Consider the following 23,784-nt stretch of genomic DNA (forward strand, 5'->3'; position numbering starts at 1 on the left):
AACTGTCAGGAGTATATAAGAGACAATAACCTGCCCTTGTAGAGGCCACATTGTGTTTGAGAAGGTATACAGGTTTATGAGTACTTATGTGCACAGTACTAAGCATATAGAGTAGTGAAGGGTGTTAGTTCTTGGGATAGTAATAGAATATTACTCCATTAAGGAAGAAGGACAGTGGTTGTAACCTCAGAATCCAAAGGGAGAATATGGGTAAAAATAGAGATTTGGGAGTTAAGAAGAAGGCTAGAGTTAGGGCTAATGGTCCTGCTTTATTCTGTAAAGCAGGAGATGAGATAATACACTGAAAGTAAAAAGGACTAAAGAGTAGTAGAGAACTTCTTCATAGTAAAAGTTTAGAATAACTGCAGTGAGAATAGACCAAATTACTAGAGTGAATAGGATGTTGAGTGTTTAGAGTACAGCTAAGATTTTAGACTTTAGTTTTTAAAAAAATTTGTTTTATTGTGGTAAGAACGCTTAACATGAGATCTACCCTCAACAAATTTTTCAATGTACAATACTGTGTATTTAACTATAAGAACCATGTTCTACACAGATCTTTAGAACTTATTCATCTGGCATAATTGAGATTTATACTAGTTGTTTAGCAACTCTCCATATTTTCTGCCAGCTGGCTGTGGTCACTCATACCACCTCCTCTTCTCAGAGGAGAGGTCTGGCTCTAGCTCTTAGGAAAACTCCACGTTAGCTGTCCTCGGTCATATCCTTTGCCACCATACCCTGGCACAGGAACATTTTCCTGACAGAAAAGGTCATGACTGCCCAAGGGGCCTTAATTTTTTTGATAGAGAATTTCAACATGTTTCACTATGCTATTTTCTCTAACAGAAGAAACAGTAGAGACTACATGTCTCTTTTACTCAACAAATTACTCCAGAACTTAGTTCTGGCTTCAGGGTATTCCATGTGTTTGCAGTTAAGCTGTCAGTCTGGCTATAGTCATCTGAATAATTGACTGGGGCTAGCATATCTGTTTACAGGATCACTCATGAGATTGGTGATATGACTGTTCACTTCCTGACCGCATAGGCTTCTCTGTAGGGCTGCTCATGATGTGGCAAATGGCCTGAGAGAGAGTATGCTCACCAAGACGGGGAGCTGCCACTGCATAACCTAATTTAAGAAGCACTATATCACTTCGGACTTAGTCTTTTGGCAGCACTAGTTGGTGATAAGTCTACCACTATGAATGGTGTCTATGCAGACATGAGTTTCAAAGACCAGAAATGTGTTTTGATATTCAGTTTTGGTTTGAGCGTATTGTTACTTTAATTTTCAGGGTAAAAATGTAATTTTTAACCATTAAATTCTTTAACATTTAGCATTGTAGAACAGCCCTACACCCAAGGTGAATGTGTAAGCCAGGCCATAGACATCAATGAGCCAATAGGCAATTTAAAGAAACTACTAGAACCAAGACTACAGTGTTCTTTGGATGCTTATGAAATTTGTCTACAAGAAATTCAGGTAATCTTTATTAAATTTATATCTTAGCATTTAAGTGCATATCTGAAAATCAGAATTACTTTTTGTCATCAATTTGTCATTGTGTGAAATGCATTCACTATAAGGTGATATGAAGGAAAAAAGCACTCATACTTAAAGGATATAGAATTATGAGTAAAGATATTCATATCTAGGTCAGATAGTAAAGTCATAAGTCCCTTAATAATTTTGTGATCAGAGATTTAGCATTAACCCTGACCTTAAATGTGTATAATTGGTTACAAGAGAGATAACAGCAAGTATCCTATATAGTAAAACCCTAATAAGCAAATCGACCAAACGGCAGAACAGCCGGCAGGAATGACCAGTTGCTATGACATGCACTGACTGCCAGGGGGCAGACGCTCAACTCAGGAGCTGCCCCCAACTGGGAGCAGCTCCTGCGATAAGAGTCTGCACCCCCCTCCCCCCTCTGCCCCAGAGGGAGGCGACCAGTAGCAGCGATCCGATTGGGGGCGGGCCGGCCAGTGGGTGGCGCCAGGCCGCCAGCCAAGGCGGGTGTCAGCAGGGCCCCCAATTGCCCCACAGATGGCCTTGATCTCTGGCCAGGCCTAGGGACCCTACCCTATATATTGTGAATAGTCTCTTAGATTTAAAAATTAAAACCTGGCAAGGCTACTCTAACACTGAAAAAGCAGGATGATGCAGCGATGACATACATGGACTCTGGCTTGCACATTTTGTGGTCAGCCCTGGTTCTGACACTTATAACTGTGTGACAAAGCCAATTACTTAACTTCTCTCTGCTTCAGTTTTTCCACCCATAAGATGGGGAAAATGGTACTACTGCCTCAGGAGGATCATGTTATGTACTGCTTTTTATAATCAGGGCAAAAAAAAAATGTAATTGCCCATACAACAGCAAGATGCCTTTCACCTGTATGAAAAGTATGGTCACTGGTGCATGCAGCTTCTTGGATTGCAAGAGGGATGTCTGACTGCCGGTTTTGGCCTGATATCCCCTGAGGGGTGCCGGATTGTGAGAGGACGCAGGCTGGGCTGAGGGACTAAATCCCCCCTCCCCCGTGCATGAATTTCCTGCACCAGGCCTCTAGTTATATAAATAAATTTATTTAAATTGTCCCCACTAATTAAATATTTTTGCTTTTTAATAACATAAATTGCATTGTTTTCTACTTTAAATACTTTTACGGAATAAACAGCTGCTTTTGGGCATTATTTAAAATCCTAAACTAGACTCTAGAGCTAGAGAAAACTGTAATTTAAAATAAATTCTGTTCTTTATGTTGTCCTTAATTACTAACACAGTGGTTAAAATATTTTAAATTTTGGCAAAGAATTACATGATATTACAACTTGAATAATTAAATGTGTTCTTATAATTTAATTAGTATACTTTAGTATAGCTTGATATATCCACTTTTATTAAACCAGATGATTATGTGAGAATAATCTTACTCCTTTTACCCATATTTAGCTGGATCCAGAACGAAGTTTATTTGACCAAGGAGTAAAGACAGATGGAACTGTACAACTTAGTGTACAGGTAATGTCTTACCAAGGTAAGTTAATTTTTGTGTAGTTATTTAAAAATGCACTCATGTTTTTCTAATATGAGAACTCAATTTCATAAGTTTTGGGTGTTTTAGATGGTTGTCTAAATTACTTAATGTGATATTATAACCAAATATTAAGGCTTTTGAATTAATTATTTTATCTGTCAAGGTTAAACAGATAGTATCACACATTTTACCTGGTTTAATCAGCAAGGTAGGGTAGTAAATAACAGGATCACAGAGAGGGCTGGAAGAACAGGTTCTAGTTGGCTTTCTAAGATGACTCAGCCACAGTGCAGTGCAGGACTGACAATTGCCCTGCCTGCCATAAGCTAGAACCATGCTTCCTTTTCAGTGCTCCACTGGAGCCAGAAAATGGATCCCATGTGCCTGCTTATCCCCTCTTAATGCATTTCTCAATAGAAGTCTCATGCCAGTGGGCAAACTACGGCCCGCGGGCCGGATCCGGCCCGTTTGAAATGAATAAAACTATTGAAATAAAAGACCGTACCCTTTTATGTAATGATGTTTACTTTGAATTTATATTAGTTCACACAAACACTCCATCCATGCTTTTGTTCCGGCCCTCCGGTCCAGTTTAAGAACCCATTGTGGCCCTCGAGTCAAAAAGTTTGCCCACCCCTGTTCTAGAGCCTAAGTCACATTAGGTACCCTTGCTGCAAGGCGATCTAGACTCTGTAGTTTAGCACAAAAAGAGAAATTTTGCAAAGGAAGTTGCTTTATTCTCTTCCTCACCCCCACATTTTTTTTTTTAACCTATTTACTAATAAGTTGCAGACATGTTTCCCTTCTATTCCTAAATATATGTGTTTTCTAAAAATAAGGAATTCTTTTACATGACCACAGTACAATGCTCAAAATCAGGAAATATGAATTGACACAACACTGTTACATAATATTAGAGGCCCGGTGCATGAATTTGTGCACTGGTGGGGTCTCTCAGCTTGGCCTGTGGGATCAGACAGAAACCAGCTTTCCTACATCCCTTGAAGGGTCCCGATTGTGAGAGGGCGCAGGCCAGGCCAAGGGACCCCACTGGTGCACAATCGGGACTGGGGAGGGACACGGGAGGGCTCCAGGGCATGTCTGGCCCATATTGCTCAGTCCCAATTGGCCGGACCCCATCAGCAAGCTAACCTACTGGTCGGAGCGTCTGCTCCCTGCTGGTCAGTGCATGTCATAGCGACTGGTCAACCAGTCGATTCTCTGCCCCCTGGTGGTCAGTGCATGTCATAACGAGTGGTTGAGCGGCCTTAGCATATTATCAGCATATTATGCTTTGATTGGTTGAACAGACGACCAGACACTTAACATATTAAGCACTTTAGGAGTAGAGGCCTGGTTCATGCATGGGTAGGGCCCCTAGGCCTGGCCAGCGATCAGGGCCAATCAGGTTCCCCACCTCCCTGTCTCCTCCTTCCCTCCTTCTCTCGCAGCCCGTGTGCCACCACTGCGCGGTTTCCCCTGCCTCCCCGCCTCCTCCTTCCCTTGCTCCCTCAGCGCCCTGTCACCACTGCTGGTCATACGCCATGTTCCGCGCCACCTCCCTGTGGTCAGCGCACATCATAGTGTGCGATCGAACTCCTGTTCTCCTGGTTGAGCTCCCGAGGGGACACTTTGCATATTAGCCTTTTATATATATAGAATATCAAAGTTCTATTGAATTGTTATTTTTATCATTTAATAGGACTCTTAAATTCTCTAGACAGATTGCTAAACATTTAAAATGGAGTTTTGCTCTACCATTTTAGAACATATAACTCAACTAAATTTTCTTAGTGAATTTCAAGTTTTCATCTGGATATTTTTTTAATTCATTGTTAAAGGAATTGAACCAAAGCTCAACATCCTTGAAATTGTTAAACCTGCGGAAACAGTTGAAGTAGTCATTGATCCAGATGCTCATCATGCTGAAGCAGAAGCACATCTTGTTGAAGAAGCTCAAGTGATAACTCTTGATGGCACAAAACACATTACAACCATTTCAGATGAAACCTCGGAACAAGTGACCAGATGGGCTGCCGCTCTAGAAGGTTATAGGAAAGAGCAAGAACGCCTTGGGATACCGTATGGTAAGAAAATACATAATTACGTGTTAGGTTGAATAATGAGAATTAAGCTTGACATAGAAGATACTAGGGTAAGCTATAATTTGTTTTAAATGTAGAATTTTTAGGGAGAATATTGATTTTCTGTATTTCTCCTTTTTTTGGACCATAACACATGATGGACAAATACTGTCCTGGGTGCTAAGAATACAAAGAAGTACAATCCGGCTTCACTTAACAATGGGGGTACATTCTTAGAAATGCATCATTAGGCAATTTTGTCATTGTGCAAACACAGAGCGCACATGTACAAACATACAGGCTATAGCAGTGACGGCGAACCTTTTGAGCTTGGTGTGTCAGCATTTTGAAAAACCCTTGCCGAAACCGGTTTGGCTCAGTGGATAGAGCGTCGGCCTGCGGACTGAAAGGTCCCAGGTTCGATTCCGGTCAAGGGCATGTACCTGGGTTGCAGGCACGTCCCCAGTAGGAGATGTGCAGGAGGCAGCTGGTCGATGTTTCTCTCTCATCGATGTTTCTAACTCTCTATCTCTCTCCCTTCCTCTCTGCAAAAAATCAATAAAATATATTTAAAAAAAAAAAAAAAAAAAAAAAAGAAAAACCCTAACTTAACTCTGGTGCCTTGTCACATACAGAAATTTTTTGATATTTGCAACCATAGTAAAACAAAGATTTATATTTTTGATATTTATTTTATATATTTAAATGCCATTTAACAAAGAAAAATCAACCAAAAAAATGAGTTTGCGTGTCACCTCTGACACGGGTGTCATAGGTTCGCCATCACTGGGCTATAGCCTAACACACACTTAGACTGTCTGGGATACTCTGTTGCTCCTAGGCTGTAGACCCATAATATATCATGTTAGTGTACTGAACAGCGGTTGCAATTGTAACATAATGGCAAGTATTTGTGTATCTAAGCATAGTAAAGGTACAGTGAAAATATGGTACAGAAGATAGAAATGACACACACGAGTGGAGTTTGCAGGACTGCAAGTTGCTCGTTGTGAGTCAGTGAATAAGTGGTGAGTGACTGTGAAGGCCTAGGGAGTTACTATACACTATTATAGACGTTGTAATCTCTTTACACATAATTCACCAGAAAAGCTTATTTCACCAATAAATTAATCTTAGCTTCCTGTATCTTTATTACTTTTAATTTTTTAAAACTTTTCAGCTCTTTTGTAATAGCACGTAGCTTAAAGAACACATTTTACAGCTGTACAAAAATATTTTCTTTAGATCCTTCTATAAGCTTTTTAAATTTTTTATTTTAACTTTTTAAACTTTTGTTAAGAACTAAGACAAACGCATGCATTACCCGAGGCCTGCACAGTCAGAATCATCATAATCACTGTCTTCTACCTCTACATTTCGTCCGTTCTACTGGGAGGTCTTCAGGGGCAGTAAATACCTTCCACGGTGCTGTCATCTCCCATAAGAGCAATGCCTTCTTCTGGAGTACCTCCGAAGGACCTGCCTGCGGCGTGTATTGAGGAGGTGTCACTCTTTTTAGAAATATATCTGTCGTGGTTTGCTTTTTAAAAAAATTTTTATCATAGGTTTATTTGTAAACATAATGAACGTTCCTCTCTGTTAATGGAAACCTTTCAGTGTTGAGGTTCATGTTTTCAAAGTTTTTAAGGAGCTTTTCGAAGTCTGCAAAAGCTTCTAAACCCTTCACTGTCAGTTTTTTCGGGGTTTCTTTTTCTTCTGCAGTTTCCTTTTCTCTTGCTGCTTCTTTAGCTATGCGTTCCTGTGCCAGATCCAACAACTTCCCATTAGTCAGTTTCTTGGAAACCACCTCTAGGAGCTCCGCGGTGCCCTCCTCTTCCACACCCAGGTTAAGGCGTTTGCCATCTCAACCATGGCTGTTGGCTTTTGCAACTTTTGTACCACACAATGTTAGAATCATTAGAGCGTCACTAGGTGATAGGAATTTTTCAGGTACTGTTATAATCTTATGGTACACTGTCATAAATGTGGTCCATTGTTGACTGAAGCATCATTATGCAGCACATGATTGTATGTAAAAAAAAAAGTATACCCTTAGGGTATAAACAGTGTAGTTGCAGTGAGAGAAGGTAGATGAAAAGAGGCAATTTCCATAATGATAATGTGTTTTTAAACTGTTACATGCTATTAGCATCTCAAACAGGTCATAGTGGGATTTATTCTAGACAAAGAAATTATTGGATAGAGAAGGACATTCCTGACAGGGAAAGTATGTGGAAAACTGGAAAGTGGGAGTGTGCATGAGTAGTGAGGGGAGGTAGTGGATAAGAAATTGTTTTGTAGCATTATAAAACCCCAGTTGGAGTGTGTGTGTGAGGCACCTGATTGATGTTTCTCACTTACATTGATGTTCCTCTCTCTCTCTCTCTCTCTCTCTCTCATTCTTTCTACCTCCCTCCTTCTTTTCCTTCCTTCCTTTCTCTAAAAATCAGTAAAAGCATATTAGGTGAGGATTTTAAAAAAAAAAAAGATTGTCAAGTGTTATTATGTATAGATTTGTTTCTTGGGTCTTTTAAACTTCTCTGAAGAATTGGCCAAAAATCTCTCAGGAATAGAAGGTTGACATGAGGAATTAGGGTTAATGTGGATGTGAGTGCTGCATTCTGGAAGTGGAAAGGGACATGGAAGGTGGGGAGGTAGAGAGGGTATCACTCCTCAGTTTTTTTAGATTTTATTTTATTTAAAACTAAAGGCCCAGTGCATGCAATTTGTGCTCTGGTAGGGTCCCTAGCAGCTGCTGGGTGCTGGCTGGGGCCTCCCTCCCTTTCCCCAACTGGCCCTGCCCTTCCTCCCACCCCCTGGTCAAACTCCTGGAAGAACGCCTGTTGAGGGGACAATTTGCATACTATGCTTTTATTATATAGGATAGATTTTTATTGATTTCAGAGAGGAAGGGAGAGAGAGAGAAATAACGATGAGAGAGAATCATCCATCTGCTGCCTCCTACATGCTCTCTACTGGGTATCGGGCCTGCAACCTGGGCATATGCCATTGACCAGAATCGAACCCAGGACCCTTCAGTCCGCAGGCTGACACTCTAGCCACTGAGCCAAACCGGCTAGGACTCACTCCTCAGTTTTTAGACTTTTTTTTTTTTTTTTTTTAATATATTTTATTGATTTTTTACAGAGAGGAAGGGAGAGAGATAGATAGTTAGAAACATCGATGGGAGAGAAACATCGATCAGCTGCCTCCTGCACATCTCCCACGGGGGATGTGCCCGCAACCCAGGTACATGCCCTTGACCAGAATCGAACCCGGGACCTGTCAGTCCGCAGGCCGACGCTCTATCCACTGAGCCAAACCGGTTTTGGCTAGACTTTTTTTTTACTGAGATCAGTTTTCTCAGTCTGTGCTTTGTCTCTCTCCCTGGTTTTCACGTGTGTGGGGATGCTTCCATTCAGTTGGCTCCTGAGAATGAAGGAGAGGCCCTGCAGGTACTAAACACACCAGATACTTTAAGTCAGTCTCCACATGTTTCACTTAAACCTCTCCTGCCAATTGGAACCACCATGACCTGAGCCAGTAGGGGTTCTGTAGGCAGGAATACTTTCACTTAATTGTTATTCTCCTTGATAGATCTTTTAGGTTATAGCTTTTCCTACTTTGCTAGCTTTTCACTCTGCTTATTGTCTTCAAAAAATTTGTGGAAATCTCCCAAATCATTTCTGACATTTCTCAGCTATATTCCTATGAGTTTTCATCTCTTAAAAAGTCCTTTACTATCATTTACAGGAGTCTTTGAGAAAAGAAGCAAGCATAGCTAATTAGTAATGTCAAACCAGAAGTACTGATATCCTATATAATAAAAGGATAGTATGCAAATTGACCAAATGGCAGAACAACTGCTCTCTATGATACGCATTGACCACCAGGGGGCAGATGCTCAATGCAGGAGCTGCCCCCTGGTGACCAGTGCGCTCCCACAGGGGGAGCACCGCTCAGCCACAAGCCAGGCTGATGGCTAGTGAGTGCAGCAGCCCGCCTCTGCAGTAACACTAAGGATGTCCGACTGCAGCTTAGGCCCGCTCTCCACAGTCGGACATCTCCCGAGGGCTCCCAGACTGTGAAAGGGCACAGGCTGGGCTGAGGGAACCCCCACCGCCGCCCCACGAATTTTGTGCACAAGGCCTCTAGTTATTTCAGAAAACAAATCAGACTATTTCTATTTTCTCCTAACTTTTTAGATCTTGGTACTTTTTTGTTTCCTTTTATCTAAAATGAGCTTTCATAGACTTTTGTTAATCCTCACCCGAGTATATTTTTCCATTGATTTTTTTTTTTTTTTTAAGAGAGAGTGGGAGGGAGGGGGAGAGACAGAGAGAGAAACATCAATGTGAGAGAGACACATTAATTGGTTGCCTTCTGCACACCCCAACCACAGCTGGGGATTGAGCCTGCAACCAAGGTATATGTCCTTGACTGGAATCAAACCCGGGACCCTTCAGTCCATGGGCCGACACTCTATCCACTGAGCGTAATTAGCTAGGGTGCTCTCTTAAAGAGAAGAATGGTCTAGCATAGTTTTTCTAACCATCTGCACCCCCTCCTCTCTTATTTTTAAGTAGTATTCAAATATAGAGCCACTTGTTTCTCAATTCCTGTCTGTTTCCTTACTCCACTTTTATTACCTGGTCCTGCTCTTTCCTTTTTCTTGTACTCAGTTTGAATTCCTCTCCCACCAGTTTCTCCTTTGTGGCCAATCTCTAGAAGTGATTTTGGCTCAGTTTGAAAAAGTCACAGGTGTTACACTGCTCTAGTCCCTTAAACCTTACCACAGACCTTTGTATTCACTGCTGTTGGACTGGGCAAAACTACTTTGAGTTGCTCCTTTCACCTTGGCCTGTTGTGCTTTTAATGAATACTTCCTGACGGTGTTCAGGCTTTCCTGCACTCACAATGGATAATGTGAGATGTCTCTTTGCTTCTCCCTGTGCATTCTCCTGCACAGATGCTGGTACTATGGAGGGCTTGTGCCTATTACTGCTTTGCCTTCACCTTGCATGTATTTTGGGGTCCAAGGGATAACTTATCTCCTGGTTTTATTGTAAATATTAATGGATTTTTTGTTTTGCTCTCTAGTTGCTTTTATTTTTATTTATTTATTTTTTAAATATATTTTATTGATTTTTCACAGAGAGGAAGGGAGAGGGATAGAGAGTTAGAAACATTGATGAGAGAGGAACATCGATCAGCTGCCTCCTGCACACCTCCTACTGGGCCCTTGGCCGGAATCGAACCTGGGACCTTTCAGTCTGCAGGCCGACGCTCTATCCACTGAGCCAAACCGGTTAGGGCTCTAGTTGCTTTTAGTGATTTTTTTTTTTTTAAATTCAGAGAAATTTAAAACTGCTGCTATCTTCTCAGAATCCTCCTTCCTTAACTTCTTTGTGAAAAATCAAAATAATCAATTCTGTGGTTATTAGTCCTGTATTCTTATATTGATTATGTTCATTTTACTATAAATTGGCTCTTGATAAGTACCTAAATGTTATTTTTATCACTTATTTTCATATTGAATAGCATGCATCTTGATGGCATATAACCACTATCATTTGGATTGATCAACTCCATGCATCAATACCTATACCAAAATTAATTCAGCTAGTATTTATTAAACCTCTCTGGGTAGAATGCTGTTAGGTCCCAGGGATACAACAATGAAATATTTATATGTGTTGGCCATTTTTTCATTTGTGAATTTAATCAATAAAAAGTGATGAGGACATGAAATTACTTGGATTCACCTTTTGTAAATTCAACAAATGTATGCACAAGGCACTGTAAGTTTTGAAGATAGAATGGTTTACATGACACAGTCCTTGTATTTAAGACCTTAATGAGTTATAGGGGAAGAAAGCTAAGTAAAGAGGCAGTTAGCATGTTATATGGTAAGTGCCACCATAAGGGAAAATGCAGAGCTGCCAGCTTTTTACAAGAAGTGGATGGGAGGAATGAGTACTTGGTTCACATTTTGGATAAGTTAGCTCCTTAGAAACTCCTCCCCCCCCCCCCCCCCCCTTTTTTTTTTCAGTGCACCAAATCCTACACTGCTACAGGACAATTTTTTAAACTTGGATATCTTACTCCATAATCACATATATTATTCCAGTTGGCCCACTGGAGAGCATTTTGTTTTTCTTGATAAAATTTCAGACTGACTGATGTATAACCATGAGAATCCATCAAAAATTTAGATTAAGAAATTGAAAAATAGCTACCAAGAAAATGTAGCATAAAAATCTTTTTACTTTATATACTGTTTGTTTACTTACTTGGAAGAAAAAGGCTGTTTGGATTGTGTGTGTGTGTGTGTGTGTGTTGACAAGTTAACTGTAAATGTATATAATATCTAAGATGAAAGTAGGCTAATGGTAATATTTTTTCTTTTTAGATCCTATACAGTGGTCTACAGACCAAGTCTTACATTGGGTAGTTTGGGTCATGAAGGAATTCAGCATGACTGATATAGACCTCAGCACACTCAACATTTCAGGACGAGAATTATGTAGTCTCAACCAAGAAGATTTTTTTCAACGGGTCCCTCGGGGAGAAATTCTCTGGAGTCATCTGGAGCTTCTTCGAAAATGTATGAATTGGAGTTATTATCTATTTACATTGTAACTTAGGTTTAATTTTATTTTTTTACCTTTGTTATCGTAATTGCTTATTTTATTGATAATAGCAATAATACTTAACATTTATTAACTGGATAAGGCTGTGGTAAGAGTTTTATATGTATTATCTTATTTAATCTCTGTATTAAGGCTGCAAATCACAGAGTGCCTATATGGTCTTATTATAAGCTTTCAAAAACCTCTCTCTGTCCATGTTGTGCCTTCGGTTTTGAGAGATCCCAGGAAAAAGATGAAACTCTTTCTGAGAATTAGGGCTTAGAGGCTAATCTTATCGGTTGGTCATGCCTGTGCTATGTAATGGTGACTCTCTCTTTTGCCTTTTTAGGCTAGGGCACCTTTGTTCATTTATAGTCACAAATAGAACAGTTTCCATTTCAGTAGCACCTTTTACCTCTTCAAGGTACTTTTATAAAATTTGGGGGTGAGAGGGAGATCTGCCACAAACATAAGGCATGGATTTTTTTTCAAGGCAGACAGCAGTTCTTGGGGAAAATACTCAAAACTAGGAATCTGGATAAAACGGTAGCATCTTCAGTTTACTGAAAAATTAACTATGTTTCAGGCACTGTGTTCCTGAAAATATTTGCTTTTAATCCTCAGGACAACCTCATGAGGTGGTAGATTGAGGATATCTCATTTAAACATGAATTAATGTTCAAGTTAGTTGAATAACTTAACCAAAGTCACACATCCAGTGAGTGAGTGCTCAGATCAGAATCCAGATCTCTCCTAGGCTAGTTCCATGTTGTTGTTTAAACTCCCAAACTCAGGACCCCCAAAGAAAACTTCCATCTGACAGGTGGGATTCAGACTTCTTTTTAGTTCCCCAGCCCTTTCCAGCTCTGTGTGTCTGGAACTGGGTCCTGGCATGGTGCCCTAAGTAGAACTGTGTTGGGAGCCCAGGTCTCAGAACTCACTGTCAGTACACATATGATTGCTAGTGGGTACAATTCAATTTCAAGACAGAAGCTTCGGAACAATAATGGGCAGTAAATAGGCTAAAGTAATAGAGATTGGGAAGCATTCCTCTTGTTGGAGAGGTAAAGAATAGCATCTAAGTAAGGAATAGCAATAGATGAGTAATGAATGGTTCTCTAATGGGTTATGTTAGGGCCGTTTACGATGTACTTTTATGTTGGGAGCTGTATTTGTAGACATGTTAAATTATCTAGTTCAGTTGTAACATTTAGGACATTTACAGTTTTATTGAAAATGTATCTGTCTTTAAAGCATTATCAAATTAAAGCAGTGTTATTAAAAAGTGGATATTAGAACAAATTATTAAATTATGAAGATTTCTCAGATCATCTTGAGGGAGCCTTTTTAAAGAGTATATATAAATAATTTCAATGTGGTATATAGTCTCTTTTCTGATCTGATAATGAAGATTTTCATGTTTTACATGGTTTTATATAGATAGATAAATAGATTTAGATATAGATATTTACATTAGAAATTACTCTCTGAATAATGAACTCTAAAAGAAATTGAAGCTTTCCCTGCTACTTCTCTTAAAAATATCTGTTCGTTATAAAGTGATTATCAAATATTTTTTAAAGTTATCATGCCAGTAAGTTTTAATTGTTTAATGTTTTGCTTTTTTGTTTGTTTGGTTTTCCTTGTAATTGTGGAGTTTCTTATAAAAGGATCAAATTTATTAAGTTCAATTTTACTGGATTGGGGTTTACATTCTGGTTTTAAATGAAAACAAATTATGTGTGTTCTTCAGATGTATTGGCAAGCCAGGAACAACAGATGAACGAGATAGTTACTATTGATCAACGTGAGTATTCATGCCCATAATATACGGCCCATTTATCAATAAGAAATGTTTCCTTTATTCAGTACTGTGAGGTAGTAAAAAAAAAGAACAAACTAAATATTTATGAAGTATTTTAGATATACAAAGAAAAAATAAACGATAACCACCATCTATATACCATAACACCATACCTATTAAAAACTAAATCTTTATATGTAAAATCTAAACTTTACCAGTTGTAGATCCCATTTTAAATGACTATCCTGAAGTGGATGTTTATCGTTCTATGTAGATTTTTACCAATTATGTAACCATAAATACTTTATAGCATTGTTTTGCACATTTAAACTTTTTGGGTAAAGGTATGAGACTTAGCCATGTTGATACTTACTGCTCGATTTCATTCATTTCCACTGCTGTATATTCAACTTTGTCAACATCACTGAATAAACATTTGTCAGAATATACATGAGATTCTCTGATTGTAGTATCATCAAGTTTCTACCTTTTCAAGCTTACTAGGTATTACCAGTTTTTTCCTCAAAGTGGTGGTATAAGTTTATACTCTCATCAGTAGTGGAATGTGAGTCCTCATTTGTCCACATTTTCTCCAGCATTTTATAAACCAGTTTTAATGAACAAATATTTTAAGACTGTATATACATCACTAAGTTATTTAAAAAATAAGACCAACTCTTACTAAGTTGAGATTCATGAACCGTAATGCAAACAAACATCATATCTTATCCTTGGAACTTTTTTTGTAATTTTGTTTAAAACTTATGGATTAAGGCTTTTTGAAATGAGGCCTTTTGTTGATGTAATTAGAGGGGCATTCGTTAAACTTAATTGCATTTTATGTCTTTCAGTAGTTTTTTTCCTGCTTGTATTAGAAGTGGAAACAGTTTTTTTCCTTGTCTTTATTTGCAGCTGTCCAAATTATTCCAGCATCAGTTCAGTCTGCAACACCAACTACCATTAAAGGTATAAACAGCAGTGCAAAGGCAGCTAAAGTACAAAGAGCTCCAAGGATTTCAGGAGAAGATAGAAGTTCACCTGGGAACAGAACAGGTATTTTTGCATTCTCATCTGGTATTTATAATATTTATCAAATTATGTATATTTTGTTTTATTTCACTACTAGAGGCCCAGTGCACGGATTTGTGCACCCATGGGGTCCCTCAGCCTGGCCTGCAGGGATTGGGCAGAAACCAGCTCTCTGACATCTCTCAAGGGGCCCCGGATTGCAAGAGGGCGCAGGCTAGGCCGAGGGACCCCATTGGTGCATGATTGGGGCCGGGGAAGGACCATGGAAGGGCTCCAGGGCGATCGGCCAGACCCCAGCAGCAAGCTAACCTACCTGTTGGAGCTTCTGCCCTCTGGTGGTCAGTGCATAGCATAGTGACTGATCAAACGAATGGTCGGACACTTAGCATATTAGGCTTTTTATTATATAGGATGTGAAAATCTGAGTATGGCCTATTTGTCTGGCAGTGCTTAGACAGTTTTTGGAAAAAACTGCTTTTAGCATGGTTGAGCTAAAAACCAGAGAGCCTGTTTGTTGCCTTTTGCCCTCTTTTAATTCATAGCACTTTGGTCAATGCTTGTCCCTGTCAATTTAGGAAATAATGGCCAGATTCAACTGTGGCAGTTTTTGCTAGAACTTCTTACTGACAAGGATGCTCGAGACTGCATTTCTTGGGTTGGTGATGAAGGCGAGTTTAAACTAAATCAGCCTGAACTGGTTGCACAAAAATGGGGACAACGTAAAAATAAACCTACAATGAACTATGAGAAACTCAGTCGTGCATTAAGGTAAGATTTATTACTTTTTAAATATCAAGCTTTTCTAAAAAATGGCTCCTTCCTCTAGGTGTGAACATTGTGATGTAATGGTGTTAAAATCCTTGACTTGTTCATAAGATGTTTTATATATATATATATGCTGAAATTTTTCATACCTATGTTAAAAATGGCTTCTTAAAAAGATTTTTAGTAATAATTTTGAGGTACATAGAGGGTTTTTTTACAGATTATTCTAAGATTATTTGCTTTTGTTTATCAGGGAACGCCTTGGTTTCTTCTTTATATCTGAAGGTTAACTGTTAAATAGATTATTCTTGACTGGCAGTTCTTACCTTTCAATATTTTGAGTGTCATTCCACTCCAGGCCTGTCCCGTAATCTGCTGATAGCCTAATGGGGAAAAGTTACTTGTTTTTATCTGATTTAAAAGCATATACTACTCTGTTTAAAACCAACATATTTAATCTTTGAGGTTTCTGTTATTTACATAACAGATAAAGATGCTGTCATTTGCATAGGTGCATTGAGTGTAAACTTGAGCAAATATGCAAAATGTTGTCGTTTTATAATTGGATGCAAAATGGTGGCCTGTTTTCCTGTTTTTTTCTCCCCCTACAATCTGCCTAAATCTGAATATCCAACCTTTACGTTGATAGAATTGAAATGGAATAAAATTACTTATAATTTCCCCTAAGTAGTATAAAATTTTTTTGATGTAATTGCTATAAGAAATTATGTTTGCTACAATGATGGAAATTCAGTGTGTGTTTTTAAGTTTCTGGGAAGTAGTATATATAGGAATATCATAGAATTGTGTCTTTTAAAAAAATTATTTTTGAAGAGTGAATGTAGTAAAGTAGTTCTGCAATTTACTTCTGTATTTCTAAATATCATTTATGTTGCTACTTCACATTTCCCTTGGATATTGTGTATGAGTTTCATAGTGAGAGATTATGATCATGATGCCTGTATCTGTCAACAGTAGAGTGAATAAATAAATAGTGGTATACAAGAGAATATACTGTGTACCCATGAAAATGAACTGTTGTTGCTACAAGCACTGATACTAAACCTCATAATAAAATCTTCAGTGAAAGAATTCAGACCCCCCCCCCCCCCCAAATCCAGACCCGTTCATATCCTATATGAATGCATTTAGATAGTAAAGTGCAAAAAGCAGAAAAACTAAGTTACAGCATTTAGGATGCATTTTTGGCCCAGTCGGCATGGCTCAATGTTTAAGCGTCGACCTGTGAACCAGGATCATGGTTCGATTGCCGATCACATTTTTGAGTGGTAAGACTATAAATAAAAGCACTGAGATTACTATCATGAAACAGGATTGTGTTTACCTTTGGGGTGGGGAAAGTGATGATTGGGAGGAGCCATGGAGGGGATTCTGGGGTGCTGGCAGTGTTGTTTCCTGACCTGAGTCATATTTAACAGGTGAATGTGCAATTTGTAATCACTGAGTTCACTTTTTTGTCCTTTTTGTTTGTGTAGTATATTTCACAATTTAAAAGGTTAAAAAAATATATTTTTTTTAAAGAGGGAGGAAATAAATCATGACCATGAAAATTCAGGTATTGTGTACCTTTCAACTTTCCTCATTTTAGAGAGGGGACAAATGCAATGAATTGGTTGTGTAATTTATCTACTAGATTGAAGGAAGTATTAAGTAAAATTAAAACTTGTGTATAAATTTTTTATCACCTCTTGCCAAGAAACTTAAGACTATACCAACTTAATTTTTCTCTTTGAAATATAAAACCACTTCCCTTCTTCATTTTCCTTTTTTCTATGGTGTCTGCTTGTACAGCCTTACATATTATGTAGAAACTAGAGGCCCAGTGCACAAAATTCGTACACTGGTAGGGTCCCTAGCGGCTTCCAGCTGCCGGCCGGGTACTCCCTCCCTTCCCCTGGCCAGCCCCATCCCCATCCCCTGGTTGAACTTTCGGATGACCTCCTGGTCGAGGGGACAATTTGCATACTATGCTTTTATTATATAGGGTTTCCTTAAGAAATTGAAATGCCAGTAGCATTTTAAACTGGATGCCAAGCATTTGGTGGTTTGTAGACTGAGATCTAAATTATGTATTAACGTAATTGACACAAAAGGAAACACAAGATTATAGCCAATGTTATATATCTTACTGGGGGGAAGTGAACATGACTATTCTGTTTTTGCTCTTCTGCATTTAGGGAAAGATGACATGATTTCCTGTGTTTAGGTCAGTCATTTCATTAATGGACTCAATTAAATGGAGTGACTTTTATAATAAAATCCTGCTAAATATGGTAGTTTATACCATTGGTACTTTTGCAAATGTTCCTTTTGTAATTTACTAACAACTTTTGTCAAATGGGTGCAAATAGTCAGTATAATTTTAACACAAAGGCTTCACAGTCTGCCGGCCCACAAGTATTCACGTAGGACGCCCCCCGCCCCGCCAACCCTCCTTTATTGAAATTGGAATTGGCAGGGCATAGTGGTAAATAAAGTCTGTTTTCCGAGTTAAATATAAATTCTGTTCTATTTCCATCTCCATAGAAAGCAGCAATAAACTAGACTTCTAGAGCAGTGGTTTTCAACCAGTGTGCCGCAAGAATTTTTATGCTATACCTATTTAGTCAGGGGCACTGACCTCTTTTCCCTTAGATTGTCAAATAAAAAATGACAACAGCCAACACAATAGCCGTTTGGTGTGACTGAATCAAAATTATAACTTTTTTTTGTCATAATGGTAAAACATACTTTTTGGTGTGCCTCAGAATTTTAGTAATTTATGTGTTCCATGAGATGAAAAGGGTGGAAAATCTCTGTTCTGGAGTGATTTTCCCAAGGCTTTGAAGCATTGTTTCTTAACGATGTACTTCCCGTTTTTCTGTGTTGTTTCTTCTATCCTGTTTACTTATACTTTTTTTCTCTTTTACTTATTCTTTTGAGGTTCCCTATTGGGTTTGGTGAATTTCTCAGAAAGGAAAGTCTTTACATATTAACTGAAGGCATGGTTACACAATATAGGGTTTTGTACAAGACAGAAAAGAAGTGTGGACATTCCAACAATCCATAGAATATATTAAAAATTTCTTCGCATTATATGGATTAATTGTTAACATAGCTTATATTTTATAGAGGATTATGTGCTAGTTATTGTATGCTTAGGCACTTTGCAAAGGTAATCCTTTTAATCTTCAACAGTTCTATGAGGGTAAGTACTGTTTAAAATCTTATTTTATAGAAGAGGAATAAAAACTTAGAGAAAATGTGGCTTTCTTCTGGTCACAAAGGAAATTATAAGATGCTAGATTTCAAATCTCAGCATTCTGATTCTAAGCCCCTGTCCATAGGTTCTGTTACTGCTCCCAAAGTTTTTTGTTTTATTTAATAATGTTTCCTTTTAAATCAGTGTTTTATCCTAATTGTGGAAAACATGCTTTGAAAATGTAGTATGTAAAGTTTTGGAGTGCTGAGCATTGAAATTTTAGTAAGTAATGTTTTGAAGTTTCCTTGCATAGTAACATTAAATATTTCTATATAACTTCCATGTTAACTTCTGTTATGATAGATGCAGTATTCTCTTAGTCTTCTGCGTATGGAAGAGTATGAAATACTGTGCAAAGCCCAAACTCTCTTTTTTATATAGTACTGATGTGTTTTTCTCTTTTTAAAGGTATTATTATGATGGAGACATGATTTGTAAAGTTCAGGGCAAGAGATTTGTGTACAAGTTTGTCTGTGACTTGAAGACTCTTATTGGATACAGTGCGGCAGAGTTGAACCGTTTGGTCACAGAGTGTGAACAGAAGAAACTTGCAAAGATGCAGCTCCATGGAATCGCCCAGCCTGTCACGGCAGTAGCCCTGGCTGCAGCTTCTCTGCAAGCAGAAAAGGATAACTGAGCCCAGGACCTGCTGGGATTTCAAGGTCTTTCTTAACTCTGAGAGCACGCATTGCTCTCACCTTTATTACTGAATTTGAATCTTCCTTTATTTCTAGACTGTACAGTCTAATGCATGATTTTTTTTATAAATATTTCATACTCTTGTGAATTTGGATCTTTTTACTTTGAGCATATATTTTAGAATATAAGTATGTTACAGGATCACCACAATGGCTTCAGTATGAAGGCAGGTTCATTGTGGGTAGTTTGTTAACAGTCAGGAAAGCTAAACTGGTCAGTATTAATGTCTAGCCCTACCAAAAATAGCCAGCAGCATCTGAGGATGAAAAGTAAATGAAGTATCTTCAGGAAACAGTCTGGCTTAACTATTTTTGAAAGTATAACTGTTTACCCTCTCTGCTGCTTTAGATGTTGCTTTACATAAAACCAGAAAATGGGACTTTAACAGCTAAAGCATGTGTGCCTGTTTCATCTAATCAGGCAGAGCTAAACTAGTCATATCAAATAAAAGTATAATATTAATAAATTACTAAACTAATAGTATCACGTTATTAAAGTAATTTATATATTTGCAAGCAAAGGACAAAGAAGTCAACTGGCAGAAGAGCAGTGCTGAAGAGGGAGACCCAGGTTTAAATCGGGCTCAGGTTTCTGTATAGATTCATAATGTCAGGTCAAGAATTTAAATTATTCTAAGAGAGGCATTGAATCTAATAAACCAACTATTACAAAAATTTTGAAATGATCTCTGTTTTTCTGTCAGAGATCTAAAAAACCGAGAAGGTATACCTCAGCCAGAAAATTGGTTTGGCTTCTCTCTCTCTCTCTCTCTCTCTCTTTTTTTTTAAATTACTCTTTCATGCTGATTTATTATGCAGAGCAGCTTACTTACATGGTCATTGTGTTTCTGATGAAATGAAGACTTTAAATCAGTCATCAGTACTTCACCTTTCAAGATATTAGGAAATTATTTGCAAATAGTTTAAAAAGAAAATTTTACCTCCAGTACAGGCAGTTTTCTCTTAAAGCAAAATTGTCCATTTATTTAATTTTCTCCTTTTGAATATTTATATATCTGAGTATACAGATATCTGTATACATGTCCACTTTACCATTTCCTATAAATACAGGTATACACATATATGAAGACAATGTTCAGAAGGAAAGATATTTCAAAAGGTAATAACTCATTTTTTTAATCTTAAAAATTTAAATAATTCTTTTATATATGAAACTCTTTACTTACCACAAAGCTAACACTAAGCAGAAGTGGCTAGAAATATGTATCTTTTTTGTTTGTTTGCTCGCTCTCTTTGCTATCTTTTGTTTTGTTGTTTGTTTTAAGGTATTATGTACAAATCCTGATGTGAGATACTGGCAAATAACTCCTAATCCTCTTATAGCAGAAGATTTATTCTCAAATATTACTTTATGCACCTTCTCCCTCATCATTTACTTTAAATTCATCCCTCTAAACAGCTTTATAAGGGTTGGTTAATGCTTTTGACTAACCAGGAGGAAAGGGCCATGGTAAGATAGGCAACATGGCATTGCTAGCAGTTGCTGCCATCAATATACGAAATAGCATTTGGAATGAACCACAGGAGACAGGGCTCTTAGGAACAAGGAGGAAAGGAGAGGTCTGCGATCTCCTTGTCTGATAACCTCAAATCATAATTTTCAGTGCTGTGCTATAGGGCTACAAAGTATAATGTCGGTCCATTTATATGACTGTATTAAGTCCTTTAAGACTCTGCAGTACACACCTAAAAAAAAAATAAAGTTTGTAACATCCCACTGTTACCATTTTATAAACACACACAAAATTGACTGACAAATTATTAGTATATATTGGGTGCAGTGGTTGCAAGAATATCTGAGTAGACTAGCAATAAGAAATAATAACAAAAGCTCTACTTTCAGATAACCAATAGCTAAAAATAAGGTTTTATGGCCTAGGGTCGTGGTTGGCAAACTGCGGCTCGAGAGCCACATGTGGCTCTTTGGCCCCTTGAGTGTGGCTCTTCCTAAGCCTTAGGAGTACCCTAATTAAGTTAATAACAATGTACCTACCTATGTAGTTTAAGTTTAAAAAATTTGGCTCTCAAAAGAAATTTAAATTATTGTACTGTTGATATTTGGCTCTGTTGACTAATGAGTTTGCCGACCACTAACCTAGGGAATTGACAAATCCCTTATAGTTCTAAAAAAATTACACTATTCTGATATATTTTCAAGAGCTTAAAATACTTGACTTTTGAAATGCTTTTAAGGTGACATTATGTTAACCTTTTAGCCAGGATGGCAGACTTCCTTTATATCTCAGTTATAGGTGTGTGTGTATACATTTTTTATTTTTTTAAAGCAAGGAACACTCACATTTCTTTTAGATCCCTAAAGTCAAATTATTATTTCTTCTGTAGCATTTCTCAGATGCTTAAAAACAATAACACATTCTCCATTTTTTTATAGGTTTTTATTGCTCATTATAATTTGAACAGAGACATTTCTCATCCATGATCACGCCCTTTTCTTTTTTCTCCGTTGCCTCTTATCATTTTATGCACCAGACCCCCAGTTGATTCAAGAAATTTCTGTTACTTTGTGTCAAGTTACGGTAAACGATTTTCACTGTCCTTATTGAGGTTACAGAAAGTCAGGTAGACTTTTCCCATATTGAAAGATTATGCAAGAAAATATAATTCACACTATTCATTCTTTGTTATGTTTTTATGTATGAATTTTTCATAGGAGAATTTACAAAATATTTAAAGGAAGAAAGATAAAATTATTGGTCATCTTTTATACCTTAAGTACAAGAATAATGAAATGTTCACTTTTGTTTTAAAACTTGTTTTCCACATGAGGTTCTCACTGAGCCAACTTTCTAGATATAGAACCAGCCTGAAGTTTAGAGATTTGTGTTGGCATCAGAAAATCAAATTAGGCAGAATTGCTCTGTGTGGTTGATCTTCACATGAATCAACTAATTATATTCATTTTGTATCAGTCTATGTCAGTTAATTAGGAAAATTTGTTTAGTTGTTTTTCTCCCCTGACGAATGGTGAAACTCAAGTATGATATTTCTTTAAAAATTTGTACCTCCAGATATTTACAGCAAGGTCTGCTATTTTCCGTATTCATCATTTTATGCTACTGCCTTTAAAAAAGAACTAGTGTATCTTTGAAATAGCACAAAAATGTTTTTAAATTCATAATTGCAAAACAACCTGTGACTGACTAAATGTCTTCATATCTAGGAAGTGTAAAAATATTGATATTAGTGATATTTCACTTGCTGCCAGAAAAAAAAATTCTCAATTTTTTGTAAAAGGGAGGAGGGTTTTTGCATACATTTTTACTCTTTAAATAAAGACACTTATACTGTCGTAATAACAATTATGTATTTCTTTGTGGTTTTTATTTTTTTTGTAATTTTACATAAAACAGTTATTTTCTATTTTTACTCAGATAAAAATATTTGTGCATAAAATGTAAAAATAGTAAAATGAGAAAAATAAAACTATTATACATTATATTTCTGTGTTAGAAGTTTTATTCCTGCAAACAGTCTCAACTTATAGAGATATTTGGTTGGATGAAAATATGACAGTTCACACCTGATGTATATATCATTCTCACATACTTTAAAACCCTCAATTTGTGAAGAACAGATGTCATGAACTAAAATTGAGTGATAGAGTTTAGTCTTTAAAATGAATTAATGAATGCATGCATGCATGAATGAATGAAACCCCATCCACAAAGCCAAAGCCAAACCGCTGTAGAGTAACTGAAGAAATGTTAAGACTGAGTATGTCAAAAGGCAAGCCAATGATTATTAAACTAGAAATTCTTAGTGAAGTCTATTTTTTTTTTTTATTAAAAAAAATCACTTGTCCATGTTGGCTGAGTGACAGCAGGATGCTTCAGCCAGGACTGAAGTGTAGAGGAATCAGAGGACAGGAGCAAATGGCTTGTGCTCTTGTTTATGGCCAAACAGTCGTCAAGACTTCGGCATACCTGAAAAAGAAATCAGTCTGAGTGAAATAAGTTGCTTTAAAAACACAGTCTAATTTTACCTAGTTTGAAGTGATGTATATTTGTTCTCCCCAAACACTGATAATATATATATATATTTTGGTGGGACTTTAAACCTGAATTTGCAAGTCAAGAACATGTTTAAAATGCTTTCTTATGCATAACCCATGGACACAGACAATAGTGTGATGAAGGCCTAGGAAGGGGGGTGGGGTGGGCTATAAGGGGTCAATGGGAAAAAGGGGACATATGTAATATTTTCAACAATAAAGGTTTAAAATAAAAAGATGTTTTCTTTTTATTACTAGTAAGCTGCCTGACTTAGAACATGGCATATAAAGCTTTCTGAGGTGAAGGACAACCTTTTTATTTCCAACTGGTCACAGACTGAAATTTTCGTAAAATAAAAAAAAAAATGAGCCCTAACTGTGTTGGCTCAGTGGACAGAGTGTCAGTCTGCGGACTGAAGAGTCCTGG

At 37.5% G+C, this 23,784-nt stretch overlaps 1 protein-coding gene across 4 annotated transcripts in view; it reads left to right on the forward strand.

Moving 5' to 3' along the window:
- GABPA (GA binding protein transcription factor subunit alpha) overlaps window positions 1-22,769 on the forward strand; it is a 30,395-nt gene extending 7,626 nt beyond the window's left edge. For all 4 annotated transcript variants that reach the window (XM_070406998.1, XM_070406996.1, XM_070406999.1 and 1 more), the window contains exons 3-12: window positions 1,344-1,488; window positions 2,966-3,050; window positions 4,892-5,137; window positions 11,547-11,741; window positions 13,520-13,573; window positions 14,483-14,623; window positions 15,175-15,367; window positions 19,035-19,288; window positions 20,396-20,444; window positions 21,738-22,769. In XM_070406998.1, the coding sequence (XP_070263099.1) occupies window positions 1,344-1,488; window positions 2,966-3,050; window positions 4,892-5,137; window positions 11,547-11,741; window positions 13,520-13,573; window positions 14,483-14,623; window positions 15,175-15,367; window positions 19,035-19,263 (1,288 nt within the window). In that variant the 3' untranslated portion in view covers window positions 19,264-19,288; window positions 20,396-20,444; window positions 21,738-22,769. The remainder of the gene's footprint in view (window positions 1-1,343; window positions 1,489-2,965; window positions 3,051-4,891; window positions 5,138-11,546; window positions 11,742-13,519; window positions 13,574-14,482; window positions 14,624-15,174; window positions 15,368-19,034; window positions 19,289-20,395; window positions 20,445-21,737) is intronic.
- The last annotated feature ends 1,015 nt before the right edge of the window (window positions 22,770-23,784 follow it).

This window comes from Myotis yumanensis, unplaced genomic scaffold (assembly GCF_028538775.1).
Source record: "Myotis yumanensis isolate MYYU_CA2020_CCGP unplaced genomic scaffold, mMyoYum1.0.hap1 SCAF_2, whole genome shotgun sequence".
Classification (NCBI taxonomy): Eukaryota; Metazoa; Chordata; class Mammalia; order Chiroptera; family Vespertilionidae; genus Myotis; species Myotis yumanensis.